A 15573-nucleotide genomic window follows, 5' to 3' on the forward strand; every position below is an offset into this window, starting at 1 on the left:
CTAATTTTGCAGAACATATTCACGACTTTCCCGCTATCCCAAGAAAGCCCCCAACTCTTCGATTTGTGACACGTTTTCAATGGCTTTTAAATGGGTAGGCGGACCAAGGAGCAATATGTTTCCCCACAGTCCTTAGTAGAAGAGCAATATCTAAGGACGCGACCTGTATTGTCTCGTTCAATGGTTTCGTACGTGACCCCTAGGAGGGATGGAACGCAATTTTGAACTTGAAAAGAAGGAAAATCGATCGATTGTAAGCAATCCAGATCCACTGCCGAAATAGGCCGAAATCACTACCCACCCACCCATGGTACAAACTGTCAGTCATCTGCCGTACTTGTCTTCGTCTATCATAACAGTTATATGATTATTCATAGTTGCGATACGATCGACTGCGCAGCAATCAACTGTACTTGCGGCTGAGTGACGGGCAGGATAACTTCCCGAGATTGTCCTGTCTTTGAAGCATTTAAGATCCCGCCATTCAACGGAAAACGTGCGTCATTAGAATCGCTCAAAACCGGATCAAAACGCACCATCTGAGGGTTGATCAGATCCCCTCCCAAAGTCGGCGACTTAGGCCTAGCTGTGTTTCCTGTTTCAGTCCTGAAAAAAAATTTGAGTCAGTAGGTAGGGATTTTGTTCCTTTCTTTTCCTTTTATCAGACTTTGGCGATCTCTAGAGACCCAATTAAAATACAGTTTAACAAAGTAAAACTTACATGAGGACACTTATATTTTAAATGTCAATGATAGAAAACGACTTGTACAACCTTTTATCACTCAGGTGTCAGATCATGGAGCTAGAAAAGGTTTATCAACTCAAAAAATTTATGTCCTTTGCAGGGGTCCACCCCCCAGAAAAGTCTAGGGTCGGCAGAGTTTTCTTAGCCTGGTTACCAAACCTTTTATAGCTCCCGAGTCCTACATCCTCTCCGCAAACTCGGGAGCTTTAATAGGTTTGGTAACCAGGCTAGAGTTTTCTAGGGTCGGTCGGGAAACAGGAAACACAACAAATTTTCCCGCAGGCCTTACGGACGTAATCCGCGTGCGGTTTGCGGAGAAGCGCTAACGATTATTCCGTAAGCCTATCCACCTCGCCGCGCACGCCGTCATTGCTTGCGGTAATGGCCAGTAAATAATCCAGCCGGTCGATACCCGACCGCGCTTCACTTGATCCTTAAGGCCATTAGAAAAGGAGCTTTGGGGGCAGAATAAGCCTGGCTTCATTTGGACGTTTTGTCGACGTGTTTCCCTTACTGATAACAGGAGTACATGGTCGTGACAGAAATATGGAATGGCACTGGATACTAGCCTCCATAGCTGGCTTATAGAACTGGGGGTTTGGTGGTCTTCCGCTGTTTTCTGATTAGCCCAGTTCTAAAAAAGCGGGGGTAATGCAACCAGGCCGACTATGCTGTCTATATGCAATCAGAAAATAGCACATGTACATAAAAAAACTCCCAAATACCCTGAAGACCCCCCAAACCCCCCAGTTTTTGACATGCTATGGAGGCTAACTGGATACACGCCAAGAATACGTGTGGAGGCTGAGAATTTGCGTCTGCGAGATATTCACCGACATGTGCCACGTGTAGATAAAGTCAACCAACGGCAAGCGAAGCACGCAGGTTAAGAAGTGCGTTTCAGCACCAAGGGCATAAGCCGAATGCCACGTAACTCTCTACACAAAGCACCGGATTCCTATTGCGAGTATTGCGTCAGTTAGTCCTCACTTTGCGAGTTAAGCTTATCTCAATCATGTTGTTTCTGATAAAGGAAGAAGTGATGCTGCTACAGTCCTGATTTCATGTAACAAGTAATCTCGAAGTGATAAATATGATAAATGAGTGTCAAAAAAAATTCAACCCTTCGAAAATTGGTATTATTGTAACCAGTTATGTTAATGGCCCTCCCTTTTGTTAAATTGTTGTCGGCAGGTGTTAGGACTTACAGGGCCTATAGGAAAACCAATAAACATGTCAAATGAGTGTCAAAAAAATTCAACCCTTACAAAAATTTACTGGTATTTTTGTAAACAGATATGTGAACGGGCCTCCCTTTTGTTGTTGTTTACTACCCTTGTACATCAGTTATCTAACTTAGTGCATTTGGCCCATGTAGGGCGTGAATACTAGTCATTGTTTTCTTCTTCTTCATTACTGCCCAGCCCTACAGCGTAGGATTATTGGCAGCCGTTACGCTTTGTTAGCTACAGTTGTGACCCGGTACATAAAAAACAAAGGGAAAAAAGGATAATCGTAGCCTCCTGTGCAGGCCCCGCGGCGGTGGGGAAGAGTTTTTAACGCGTTATTTTAATATAGCCGGCCATCCTACATAGCCGCCGAGAGAAGGTTGCTTTCCGCCCACGGGGCCTGCTTCCATTCGGGCGGAAAGCAACCTTCTCTCGGTGGCTGCGCCGCGTGCCTGCGAAGCTGGTGTGTTACGCCGAAAGGCTTTTATACCGGCTATACAGATAAAGAAGAAAGAAACAACTGATTTTATGTGTGCTAAAGACGGGACAAGTGCATTAGTGCGTTAGTAATATTTACATATATACAAGACATTGTCATTGTTGTCGGCAGGTGTTCGTGGTGTGGTTGGGAGCCCTGATCCTGGCCGTTCCCGACGCCTTCCCTCCCACCGTGCGATGGTACCAGACTCTGTTCCGCACCGCCAACGCCGTGGACGCCGTCTGTCCGCGCAACGTCACCAAGGGCATTCCCAAGGTCAGCTGGGTCAGACAACACAGCCTCAGTTCTTTTTCCTGATATGTTCGTTACAGTCGATAGGTGGCGTGGCTGAGAACCTAAAGTTCTTTCCCTATATCATTACTTCACCTAGCGAGTGAAATAATGTTTTTGCATTGTTCTTGAGGCTCAGTAGATTTTGTACTTCTTTATCTTGTCTGCTGTGTGCTTGAGGTGCATATTTTACATGTAACATATACGTAGGTGATACTAACATTCTAGGCCAATATCATTATTTCACTTGTAGGAGGATGAAGTACTGTGTTGCCTTGTCCTCGAGGCTCAGTAGATTTTGTACGTCAGGTCTTTGTACTGTATTTGTCCGTGTGTTTCTGTAGTGCATCTTTTGTATCTGCCGTAGTTGACATTCTTTCCAAATATCATTTCTTCTCAACTAGGAGGTGGAGTATTGTTTTGCCTTGCCTTTGAGGCTCAGTAGATTGTGTACCTCTGATCTGTGTATTTGCGTGTGTTTCTGTAGTGTTTGCATGTATCGCCAGATGGCGCGACCCTCTGAGGAGTGAAGTCAGTGATGTCTGGTTGCAATGTTAACTATGCGGCATGACTAGCCTGGGTGCCATCCTCCGTAGTTTCCGCCCGCTCCCTAATGTCACTGGCTCCCTAGAGAGCGGGTGGAAACTACGGATGATGGCACCCAGGCTACGGGATGACCACGCCAAGCCTGTATAACACTTTGTTTCTGTAACTCGACCGAGTAAATAGACTATTTTTGCACAACCAAGTCTTTTATTCATCCGACGTTTCGGTGACCGTCTGTCACCTTCCTCAGGGCAATTTTGACTGTACATATTGTACATTTGGGAATGTTTCTGTAGCAGCGACACCTGTTCTGCAGTGCAATGTGAACCAGTCAGAATTGCCCTGAGGAAGGTGACAGACGGTCACTAAAACGTCGGCTGAATAAAAGACTTGGTTGTGTAAAAAGAGTCTTTACTACTTAGTGTCTTACCAACCTGATGAAACTATTTTCAGATATAACTCTATCGTTCCACAGGTGATGTTGCAGGTCTCCGCCACCTACTACGACATCAAGACCTGGTGGCTACTCGGCTGCTACTTCTGTCTGCCCGTCCTGTTCGGCCTGGTCTGCTTCTGCCTCAGTTCGCGACGTCTGGCCGCGGCCGCCAGGGCCAACAAGGACGCCAAGGACTCGCACAAGCTTCACCTGAAGCAGAGTCACCAGACGGCCAGGATCGTGCTATTCCTGGTGCTGGCGTTCGCCTTCTGCTGGCTGCCCTACCACGTCAGCACCATCCTGTGGAGAGTGGTGGACAAGGGCGTGCTGCAGAAGTACAGGACTTACATGGTGATCCTGGACTACGCCGGGTTCTACCTATCCAACTTCCAGTCGTGCGTGAACCCTCTGGTGCTGTTCACCATGAGCGAGGCGTGGAGAAAGGCGCTGAACGACTGCTGTCCGTGCTGTTACTGCTTCTGCTGTTGCTGTCGCTGCGTGGAGGTGCTGTGCTGTCCAGGGCGGAGGAGCAGCAAGGACGATCCGGACAAGCTGGACACGGAACTGCAGACGGTCACCGGCGCGTCCAGATAGTGTGGCCCGGACGTATAGCCTGACTAAACCTAGTCTGTGCAACGCAAACTCTGCATGCCGTCCGCGGCTTTAGTGGCCCCTCCCCGCAGAGGGATGTTGGGCGGCCGGCAACCGTAAAGCGATTTAATCAGGCTAGACTAAACCGCGCCCGAAAGTTGCCGCCTTGGGGTGGGTGTCATCAACCTCCGGCCGAGCTTGAGCTTGTGTAACACAGGCTAGGCCCGGACTGCAGACGCCTTGGCCTGCTACGTTTGTCTGCATAAATTTGAACCGCTATGCAGCGCCCGTGCTAGAGACTTCTACTTGACTGTCGCTGTCTGTTATGAAAGCTAGAGGATATTCACTTCGCTCGACTCATTTTGTGCCATATAGAGTCTTAATGGGCCGATGCAGCTGACTTCTGTGGCAACTAGCGTTTCCGGGATTTCTTTGCTTTAACATAGACGCGGTATGGTGACTTTGCCGTCTTGAAATCTTTTCGAAAATTCCAAAACCAGTCAAAGCTGCAATTCTACTGCTTGCCAAAAGATGGAGCATTTACTTCAGGTGACTCGTTGGGACTATGAGACACAATGTCTTACATAAATCATTCCTTCAAGCAAGCAGATAATCATACAGATAATGTTCATATAATCTTCAATAATTCAGTAAGATCAAATTGCATTTGACTAAACGAGCACTGCCCTGTACCAAATTGTGCAGTTGTCATGTTCGTCCAATTTTGATCCTCAAACCACAAGTTGTCCGTTATGTCAATAAACTTTTATTTAAATCTTTTTACTAAATGGAAGTTTTGTGTATAAAGAAAACTTTATGGTGAATCGAACATTCTTGTACTTAATAAGGACGTTGTGGTAAAAAGTACAGAAGCATAACCAAAAGGACGAAGTACTTATGTATGTCACTTGTAAGGCGAAAACAGAATGTACATATCTTACATGTTGGGAGAAGGATATTTCTGGTATTGAAGGGAAGTTTGAAGACGGGTCAAAACTTCTTCTTATCAACTATATCTTTTAAACCAGGACAGATGGAATCTACCGGTACTTTTATTCGTGATTAAGTACATGTACAAAATTGTATATACAGGTTGAAAGTCTGTGGATATACTGAACGGCTAGTCCAATGGACTGTAACTGTCATCTGTACAAAGACAGAAAACAATGGGACTTTGTTGATGTAAAGTGAAGGCGTATCTATGACTGTGGAAACCTGCGTCCCTTCAGATTGTACCTGTTGTATTATACATGTCGTAGGACTCGCAATAGCTGCAATATCGGTGGTGTAACTTATGAAACTTAACTGTGAGAATATGTCTCGTCTGACGAACACCTTATAATGACCATGTTGTGCCCTGTCTTTGAAAACGTAGGATAAACCATGGAAGTTTGAATAACAATCTGTAATCGTAACGTAATACCTCCTATCTGCTATGGCGACCGCTCGGGCTGGTTTTATAGACAAAACTCTGAGATATGCATGTTCATGCACGATGGAGCAATCAGTCCTTTATACAACTATGTGGTGGTGACCAACACATGTAAGACCAGGAACACACAATGAAAACTGTACAGCTGTGTAGCTGGTATAAATTCCCTTCGGCGTAACACGCCAGCCTCTGTATCTGTATGGCTGGTACCGGTACATGTGTAACTGCCCTTCTGAGTAACACACCGGCTTCTGTATCTGTATCTGTATAGCCGTTATAATCGCCCTTCGGCGGAACACACCAGCTTCTGTATCTGTATAGCCATTATAACCACTCTTTGGTGTAACATACCAGCTTGAGGAATTCTACAGAACTGGAACTATCCTCATTTTTCAAACCAGTCATTTTGAAAAGGACGTGTTTTTCACTCATAAGAACTCAACAGCGCCCTTCTGTACTGAAAACACGTTTACGTATCTACCTATTTAGGTCTATCCAATGAACAATATCTGTAAATACGAACTTCTTCCGGTTATAAGAGGTCGATGACTTATCTATGCCTGTTGAAAAAGGAGGAACATTTGTATCAAAAACTGCAATATGATGTGTTTGTATCGTTTTCTGATAGAGGAACGTCGTTCTGAAATGTGTTAACAACAGAGTCGCTTTGTGAAGACAATAGAACATTGTTGTAGAGCGATATGATGAAAACAGTGTAATATACATTTTCAAATTTTGGGTTTGCTGGTATGATTTGACTTTATCATGTATGAGGAAGAAAATTGTTCTATCATTCCAAATAATTTGTGAGGTGTAATCTTGCTTGATTCTTGGAAGTACGACAAAAATGTTTCATACTGCACAAATGTACATTTACGAGGACAAACAACAATAACTGCAAATAGAAACACTCAAGCCGACTTTTTACCTTCATATCTGAAGTTAGAAATTAAGCCTGGAACGCACCTGACGTGTAGAAAAACGACACATTGAATCTAGACGGTACCTGAAGAAAGGCGTAGCAGTGGAAAAAGAAATAAAGGCAATAAACAAAGTTCTGATGGTTTCTTGTTCCTTATCTTCAGTTGTGCCTTGTACTTATAGTCAGAAATAGGTCTGACATTAGTTGCACAGAACTGCAATTTAAACGACAAAAACAACATACATGGAGCAGAGAAAATTTATGAAGAATGCGCATTGATGTAATGTGCAGGAAATTTTGATCTGTTTGGAATGGACCAAGAATTCACACCAGGCACATAGACAACAATGATAGCAAAATCAGCACCAAGGACAGGGACGACTTTCTGATATTAAATTTACTAGTATTAAGTTCTACATAGTTCATGCTTATGAAAATCATTGTAAAAGATTAATGATATATTATAAATACCAATTGGTAATCTTCATTACAAATTCATAGCTCACAGCAATTTGTAATTGGATCAATCCTGGGGGATAACATTAAGAACAACATGAGTTCAGAACACTGAGAATTGCATGTTCTTTTAAGTGGGTCATCTGGTCTTCCTGATCACTCAAATTCTACCTTACAAGATGATGATAGTCTTTGACGGACATTTTCGCTGATACAGTTTCACACATATTAGGACCAATCACAGAATTTTATATATACTTATCCCTGAGATTTGTGTGTTACACAAATTTTACATCTCCTCTATATAAATGCTGAGGAGAACAATGATCAACTAGAGAGGTAACATTTGCAAGGTAAATGCATAATGTTTACCTTCACATATGATCTGCTCTGTTAATTCTTACACATTCATATATATGACAGACAGGAGTCTAAATCGCTCCTGCTATAAAATTGCAACATGATGTAACCCAACACTTGTTACCATGGTGACAGACACAACATTGGTTCAGCCTCAGGTCATTGAGGTTACTGTTTAGAGAAGAGGAAGAAGAAACAGAGCAAAAAGAATATGTTTTTTCTTCGGTAAACATAACTAAGTGTTTTTGAGCAGTTTTGACTGAACTTCCGAAACAAGTGTTATCCACAGATGTTGTTCAGTTCTTGAGTCGTGACGTTCCCTCCGGTTATCACAACAACAACCTTCCTCCCCTTCATGTCCGGAATTTTCCCAGACATCAGAGCCGCGAAGGCCGCTGCGCCCGATGGCTCTACCACGAGTCCACGAGAAAACAACCGCCGCACCGCCGCCACAATCTCATCATCGCTGACCAGGACCACATCCTCTACAAATGCCACGTTATGTTTGTAGGCATTCGGACCTGCATGGAGAAATATGTTAGGTTTTATTCATTATATAATGAAGAATTGTATTATGCGTATGATGTGGTTAGGTGAGAGGACATGAGCCTGAAAGGTCTCAGGTTCAATCCCTGGCATTCCTGACATAATGTCGACAAAGAAATCCAAGTCCAGATCATGGCTTATAACCTTTACCATGCTGGAGTAACTGTCTGGCTACCAATTCTCTATTGATTTTGGATTAGGCACAGTGTTCTAGCTAGTGTCTGTCTTTCCCCTAATTGATGGAATTTTGCTCGTGGCTGACAAAAATTTGTGTGTAAAGGTATGGAAAGAGATATCATTAAACTAAGCTTAGGCTACCAGCAAAACTTGCCGCTTTAGAAGGCAGGGAATAGCATTTCAGAGGGTTCAAAGATTGTCACGCATCAAATGAAATTGAAGTGATGGAAAAGAATTTCAGGCTGGTTAGGCAGTAGGCTGAAGTTTAGTTACCTGCATATGGAGGAGCCAGTCCTGCTGCTACAGTCTTCACCTGGACTCCCACAGGTTTCCCTGCCTTTCTGCTTTCAAACATAGAGGGCGCTGCAGCACAACAACAGTCACAGTCAAGACACAACTATGAAGAGTCATTGCACTACAAGACTCAGCTAACGATTCACATGGGACAAATTAAATAGGATATACATCATTTTACTACAATTACACTACAATGTATAGTCAAAGAGCACTGGGAGGACCTTACCAATGACTAACCCAGCTGGAGGTCCATAGCCTGGTTATCAGATCTATTTTAGCTCCTGAGTCCTATGTAGCAGAGAGGATATAGGACTCGGGAGCTATAATAGGTCTGGCAACCAGGCTAGGAGGTTCACACTGTCCTGGCAGCTGAAATCAGGGGAAGCTAGACTGATGCATTGCACAGAAAGAGAAGCAGATCTAGAGAAAAGAACTTTGCGTACAGCCTTTGTCAGCTTAGTCAGCTGTAATTCTTGTATAGGACTGTTCAGCCATAACCAAAGCTGTAGAGCTGATATCAATTAGGATTTTACCATGGTCAATATTCCCTGAAGGCTGTATCTATATAATCTTTAGGTCAACATTCATACAAGAATTTATGGTACAGATAATCAATTCAATGTCCTACTCTACAAGACAACTCTTCCAAACACTGCTCACCCCCCTCTGGTTCCACCCCGTACACTCTCGTGTTGTTCCGTCCAGACAGCTTGATCGCTGCGGCCGTTCCACCTAGCAAACCTCCCCCTCCGCAGCACACCACCACCACGTCAGGGTAGGGAACGTCCTCCAGAATCTCAAGTCCCACACTGGGAGGTGCACAAGGAATATTTGTTAATAGAGGTGTAGTGTATCTATGCAGTTCTTGTGCAACCCTGTGCAAGACAGTTGTCCCTCATGACCTGGCATGGATTCGATTGTTGGTACAGGTGTATGGACAGTGATTTTGATGTATACAATGTATAATTCTAGTCTCTTGTCATGTATATACTGTTGCACACAAGAAACAAAACATCACACAAAGGCCAGCTACAGTCTACTAGCTTCTGTATTGACTTACAAATTAAAAAGTTCTTCCATACATGTACAGCTTCCTCCATACAACTTTGCTGTCAAGACTGAATTTGATATACAATCAATATACATGCATAAGATAATAGTGAATACCATTGAAATAGACCCAAATAAAAGAGTTCTCACAGATCTAAAAAGTCTTAACAGTGACAGATTGTGTTAACACCTACTCACCTGCCATGTCCTGCCATGAGGTTGATATCATCAAACGGGTGCAGGTAGTGCATCTGTCTCTCCCTCACACACCTGTCTACAGCTGGCTGCAGCTCAGAGGTGGGCATCCTCTCTACATCTAAGCCATAGCTCTGCAAAACACAGAAATACACAGCCATCCTCTCCATATCCAACCCAAAACTCTATACAGAACACAGAAATACACTATCAGGCATCCTCTCCACATCCAACTCATTAAACTCTACAGAACAAAAATATACACAGCTATGATCTAAACTAGCCTGGTTGCCTGGTTTCCATAGTTTACCACCTACGTAGCCAGTGACAAGGGAGCCAGTGGTAAACTAAGGAGGATAGAAACCAGGCTACCGCTCAACATCCAAACCGTCGCTCTACCGAACACAAATATACACAGCCATCCTGTCTATATATGTGTGTTACACCGAAGGGCGGTTATACCGGCTATACAGATACAATACAGTTCCCTACCTTGATGAGCTCAGCCCTGTTTGCTGGTGCAGTATCAGGCATGAACACTGTCCCCTTCAGACCCTGCTGCTGCACCATGTAGGCAAACGCCTTCCCAAAGTTCCCTGCAGACATGCTGATGAGATGCGTCTGTCCTCGGGCCGCCGTGGCGGGGATGTGAGCCATCTGGTTCACCACTCCTCGGATCTTAAAGGATCCTTAAGATAATAAAGGATTTTAAATTTAAGTATATAGCATATGTAGTAGAAGGGATTCATTCCTTGAGCTAACTCACATCTCGCACACGCAGTCATCTCTCTGCTCTGCTGTTCTCACTCAAACACATTTTTTTATATATGGTGACAGGAGTGTAAATCCCTCCTGCTATAAAATTGCAACATGATGTAACCCAACACCAGTTACCATGGTGACAGACATCTGGTTCAGGTCACATTGACCTTATTTGTTTGGGAAAGAAGAAGAGGAAGAAGAAACAGAGCAAGGTAAACATAATTATAAAATGCAACAGATTAGGGTTTGGAAAGTATGAGAAGATATAAGAGAAGCCATGAGGCACCTGTGTTCTGCATGTTCTCCAGCTTAAGGTACAGATCTATGTCTGTGTCCAGCCCACACAGGGTCTGTACATGGTGCAGTACGGGGGTGTGGTAACACAGACCGCTGGTCTGCAGCACCTGTCTCGCACAGGTGATCTGATCCAGGGTCAGGAGACCAGCCTCAGGGTCATACATCTTTCAGATCTTTCCTGGGAGACAAACAAAAAAATATATACTGTAATTCACTTTATGTTCACAGTAGCAAAAGTTCACAGTCTGAGAAAAATGAACATGTTTACAGAACAATATATTCACGGTGGCGACAGGTGCAGGAAAAAGAAAGTCCAGGAATTATTTGTTAACTGTAATGATAAGGTCACGGTATAGAAGTGACAGTGAAAACAGTGAACATAAAGGTACGGTGAAAAAATCAGTAATTACCGTATATTATATTTAAACAAGTTTTCTCTTTCTTTGTTATATATATGCCCTGCAACCTCACGTTCTGGCATTTGGTTATACAGGGTTAGGGGTGTGGGAACATGGCATCTATCATAAACCAGCTACATGTATATGGATTATCATAAAAGGGGGCGGGGCATTTAGTCCTCTGATCAGATCTAAGCACTGACTTATTAAAGTATAGACTCAGGTCTTTCAAAATGTTATATTTATTACATATACCATAAGAGTGTCTCCAAAATAGAACTTGACATCCGTTATATATTTATTATCATCGACCAGGCACCGCGGATCGCTGAAAAAATTATAGTAGAAATTGGCCGAAATATAATATACGTATAAAGGGATAGTATACCAGGGGAGTTAGCCGGCCAAAGAGGATCCAATATGCAACCCACGGATATTGGACCTCTACTTTTTTTCCAGCGATCCGCAATGCCTGGTAGAGGCTATATATTTATCAAATCATCCCGAAGACTTACCAGAGAAGCTTCGGTTCAAAACTCCAAAAGTTCACAACATCCAAACCCGGAAGTAACTTTTTTCACTTTCCCACGCATGACGTCAGAGGTCAGGCGGGGTCACACCAGACCGAGGCTGTAAGTGCCACGCGAGCGTTTACCGGTTGTCTGACGTTTGGGACAAAATTTCCTACAAAATGGTGATAATTTTCACTTCTTTTCCAGTTATTTCACTTTTAGTGTGTATTTCATACATTTCTACTACGTTCAGACAGTGGTAGAAGTATTCTGGATCAATTTGAGGGTGGGAAAATGTGGTTGAAATATGGTATGGGGGAGGGGGGCGATATGGTCATCAGGAAGCTTGTGCTGTACGGTTTGACGTGTCATAATTTTGTAGAAAACGGTACTTTTGGTTTTAACTTAAAGGTCAACGAAATAGGTAATGGTAGGCTGAACATTGAGAGTACGATGTAACGCTATTGTGTACGTAATCATATGCATAATTTGTTGTAATTTTTCAATTAGTACTGTTGCACTGTTAACTGTTTTGCACATATGTCGGAAAAACAAAATTCAACTTCCAGACACACTGTAAACTTAAAGTCTGAAGATTCGTTCACTAGTTGTTACATACAGCTGTTTTACTTCTGTTTCTCTCTCTCAGGTGTCTGTACTAAACACTGTGGATACAGGCCATGAAGACATGATTGTAAGTATCTAGCTCTGTAGTCTTTATTAGTTTATTAGTTTTTCCATATATGACCATGCCGTACTCAAAATTGTAGTGTCAACAGTCATTAGATCATTAGAAAAATGCAGGGAAGTTGGAATTGTAGTAGTACAAGAAGAAAGAAGAAGTTACCCCATAGTAGTACTATGTAGTATAAACTTCTTCTTTCTTCTTCTTTCGATTGGAGGCAGCTGCCTTCAACAACCTGAAGATTCTGCTGCCTTTTGTGGCTAATACGAGATGGGGTTCGCCAGGCCTCCATCCGGGTGATTTGTAGTGAATCACCAACTTCCAGACAGTGTTAGTTAGTACCACACATACTTACTAAATCCTGTGTACAGCATATTTGGTTATTATATTTGGGGGTTAATATATATATGTTTATTTCCAGCATGATGCCCAGATGGATTACTATGGAGTTCGTCTGGCCACGTGTTCTTCAGACAAGACTGTCAAGATCTTCGACATCAAGAACGGAGGACAGATCTTAGCCGCAGAACTCAGAGGGTCAGCAGCATCTTAGCTTTTACTTTTAGTTTACCAAAGCAGATGGTAGAATAGAAGAAATCATTTTGCAAAGAATCATACAAAATCTCTCTGTACTGCCGTCTCAGATGCTCTCTTCTCATTGCATTTTCCTATTTATATCAATGATATATATTCATGTTCTATACTGTCAGAACTAATATTCGTGCCACCCATGGTTAGAGTAATGTTTAGGGAGAGAATATAGAAGCCCATGTGTTTGAGTAAGAATTAACAGAGCAGACCATATGCAAAGGTAAACATTATAGTCATATTATCATTCATACCCTTGATGACTAGTTTTCATATTTGTTTAGAGTTAAAACTTTTGGTCCAACATAAAGTTCTCTCACCTAGAGCTTTCGACCAGTCACTCTGGTCTTCCTCAGTAGACTGACCCAGTGAAGCTTGTCACGTCACGTGGCTTCTTTGAAGTGTGACGTCAACACTGGGTCAAAGGTATCTGGTCAAAAGCTCTAGGTGAGAGAATTTTTTGTGTTGGATCTTAAGTTTTAACTCTAAACATATACAGATGAACTTTCATGATAGTTTTCATCTTGGTGTTTGGATTTTTCCTCCCCCCAGCCATGAGGGTCCAGTGTGGCAGCTTGCCTGGGCACACCCGATGTACGGCAACATCCTGGCATCATGTTCGTACGATAGGAAGGTCATTATCTGGAAGGAGACCAACGGGCAGTGGGACAGACTGTACGAGTACGCCAATCACGACTCTTCAGGTTAGGGTTTGTTTCTTTGCTTGTTATGTTTACCGAAGGAAAACATATTGTTCTTGCTCTGTTTCCTCTTCTTCTCCAAACAAATAAGATCAATGACCTGCACTAAACGTCTGTTACCATGGTATGTTGCAATTTTATAGTAGGAGGGATTTAGACTCCTGTTGACAACCGGTGCAATAGCTCAATTGGTAGTGTGCTCGCTTTGTTACTGGGAGGTCGTGAGTTCATACCAAAGACTTTAAAAATGGTACATACTTCTTTCTCTGCTTAGCACTCAGCACATATGAGAAAGAGTGTGGGAAGGTCAAACACACACAACACTACCAGCGGACTAGCCTCCTGCTGTAGTACCTTGCACAATTGTGTGTCGCCCAAGGGCTACGAAATGGAGATGGGCACCACCCTACACTCGGTATAACTATAAGAGCACGGGAGACCTTCTTCTTCTTCTTCTTTGACAATTTACTATTATGATAAATAAATAGATTTTATTCTTTGTGAACTCAATGTTACTGTCCTGCCCTGTTCCCCCAGTGAACTCTGTGTGCTGGGCTCCCCATGAGTTTGGTCTGATGCTGGCCTGTGGGTCATCCGACGGAGCTGTGTCCATCATCTCAAGCACAGGTAGGGTGGTTTGTTTGTTTGTTTTTTTGAGCCGTTGTTTATTCATGAAACACTGAAATTGTATAGCTGGCCACCTTTAATTGCAGTCATGAGGGAAGAGGTCAGGATCAGACAAAATGTAACAAGATACAGGTTACAGGTTTCCAAGATCATATCCAGTTGCTTGAGTAACTGCTTTTTGGCGTATCTTATTACCTGGATGTCTAACTTTCATCAACGTACAGGTTACTTGATTCAAGTTCTAATAATTTTCTTCATACATGTATTTTCTAAGTAAAAGCATTGTTCCTCTAACTTACTTTTCCAGCTGATGGCCAGTGGGACACCAAGAAAATCAACAACGCTCACACAGTGAGTAAACTTTGTTTTTGTTTCTTCTTGATCTGGCAGCAGGATGCTCAGTTTTGTAACATTAAATTTTGTTTGTAGACACTAATAGAGTTTGCCAGTACAAATTCTACATAATGTAACTTCAAAAGTACAAAGTAGAATTGCATTGAAATTACAAAGTCTACACAAGTAACATTGTAATAACATGTATGTTATCCGCATCATACTAGATTCCTAGTACATGTACATGTATATCACATCTGTTCTCGGAAATGTTTTGAACTACAAAATTTTCTTCTAACTTAAAATTTATCCTAACCCCACCCATAAATTTTTTGATGGTACATCCCATACCCAAATATGGTCTGACCGGAGCCCCGTGCTTGTTGCAGATTGGCTGTAACGCAGTAAGCTGGTGCCCAGCCGTGGCGGCAGGCTCCCTGGTGGACCAGCCGTCCTCACAGCGGCCTCAGCAGACTCGCAGATTCGTCACCGGAGGCTGCGACAACCTGGTCAAGATATGGAGGTACGCATGGGGACTGTTGTGTGTTTTTATGTTTAGGCCATGTTGATTTGATTATATGGATGACATCTGCGCGCGCATGAATTTTCGGCCGTTTCCAAAAAAAAAATTTCAACCATACTGTAAATCGTACAAAACAGTTGCAAAATGAGCAAAAATATACCGTAAGTTACAAAAAAATAAGTAAAAACTATACCAATGTCGTAGAATGCCAAAATCAAACGAAAAAAGACGAAATTGTAAGGAAATGAACTTGAAGATTAGATTATTCGCCAAACCATATTCTGTTCCATTTGTTCAACCCTCATGACCACGTAGATTTCATAATGAAAACAACTTTTTTTTTTGTCAAACTTTTTTTAATTTTCGTCACGCGCGCATCAGTTTTGGGGTCGTCCC

General features: G+C 42.7%; 2 protein-coding genes across 2 annotated transcripts in view; one reads left to right on the forward strand and one right to left on the reverse strand.

The window, feature by feature from the left end:
* Positions 1–7551: 7551 nt before the first annotated feature.
* Positions 7552–10974, reverse strand: LOC109469492 (L-threonine ammonia-lyase-like). Its single transcript, XM_019768017.1, has 6 exons — positions 10800–10974; positions 10244–10440; positions 9755–9885; positions 9167–9315; positions 8483–8572; positions 7552–8007 (listed from the first exon to the last, which is right to left on the reverse strand). The coding sequence occupies exons 1-6, from the start codon at positions 10972–10974 to the stop codon at positions 7766–7768; spliced, it is 984 nt and encodes a 327-aa protein (XP_019623576.1). The 3' UTR covers positions 7552–7765.
* An 836-nt stretch (positions 10975–11810) lies between these two features.
* LOC109472760 (protein SEC13 homolog) overlaps positions 11811–15573 on the forward strand; it is a 7716-nt gene continuing 3953 nt past the window's right edge. Inside the window, exons 1-7 of the mRNA XM_019772613.1 lie at positions 11811–11902; positions 12370–12414; positions 12827–12942; positions 13546–13697; positions 14232–14321; positions 14629–14672; positions 15044–15177. Coding sequence (XP_019628172.1) covers positions 11900–11902; positions 12370–12414; positions 12827–12942; positions 13546–13697; positions 14232–14321; positions 14629–14672; positions 15044–15177 — 584 coding nt within the window. The 5' untranslated portion in view covers positions 11811–11899. The remainder of the gene's footprint in view (positions 11903–12369; positions 12415–12826; positions 12943–13545; positions 13698–14231; positions 14322–14628; positions 14673–15043; positions 15178–15573) is intronic.

Source organism: Branchiostoma belcheri, unplaced genomic scaffold, assembly GCF_001625305.1.
Source record: "Branchiostoma belcheri isolate BF01 breed outbred unplaced genomic scaffold, Haploidv18h27 scaffold10, whole genome shotgun sequence".
Classification (NCBI taxonomy): domain Eukaryota; kingdom Metazoa; phylum Chordata; class Leptocardii; order Amphioxiformes; family Branchiostomatidae; genus Branchiostoma; species Branchiostoma belcheri.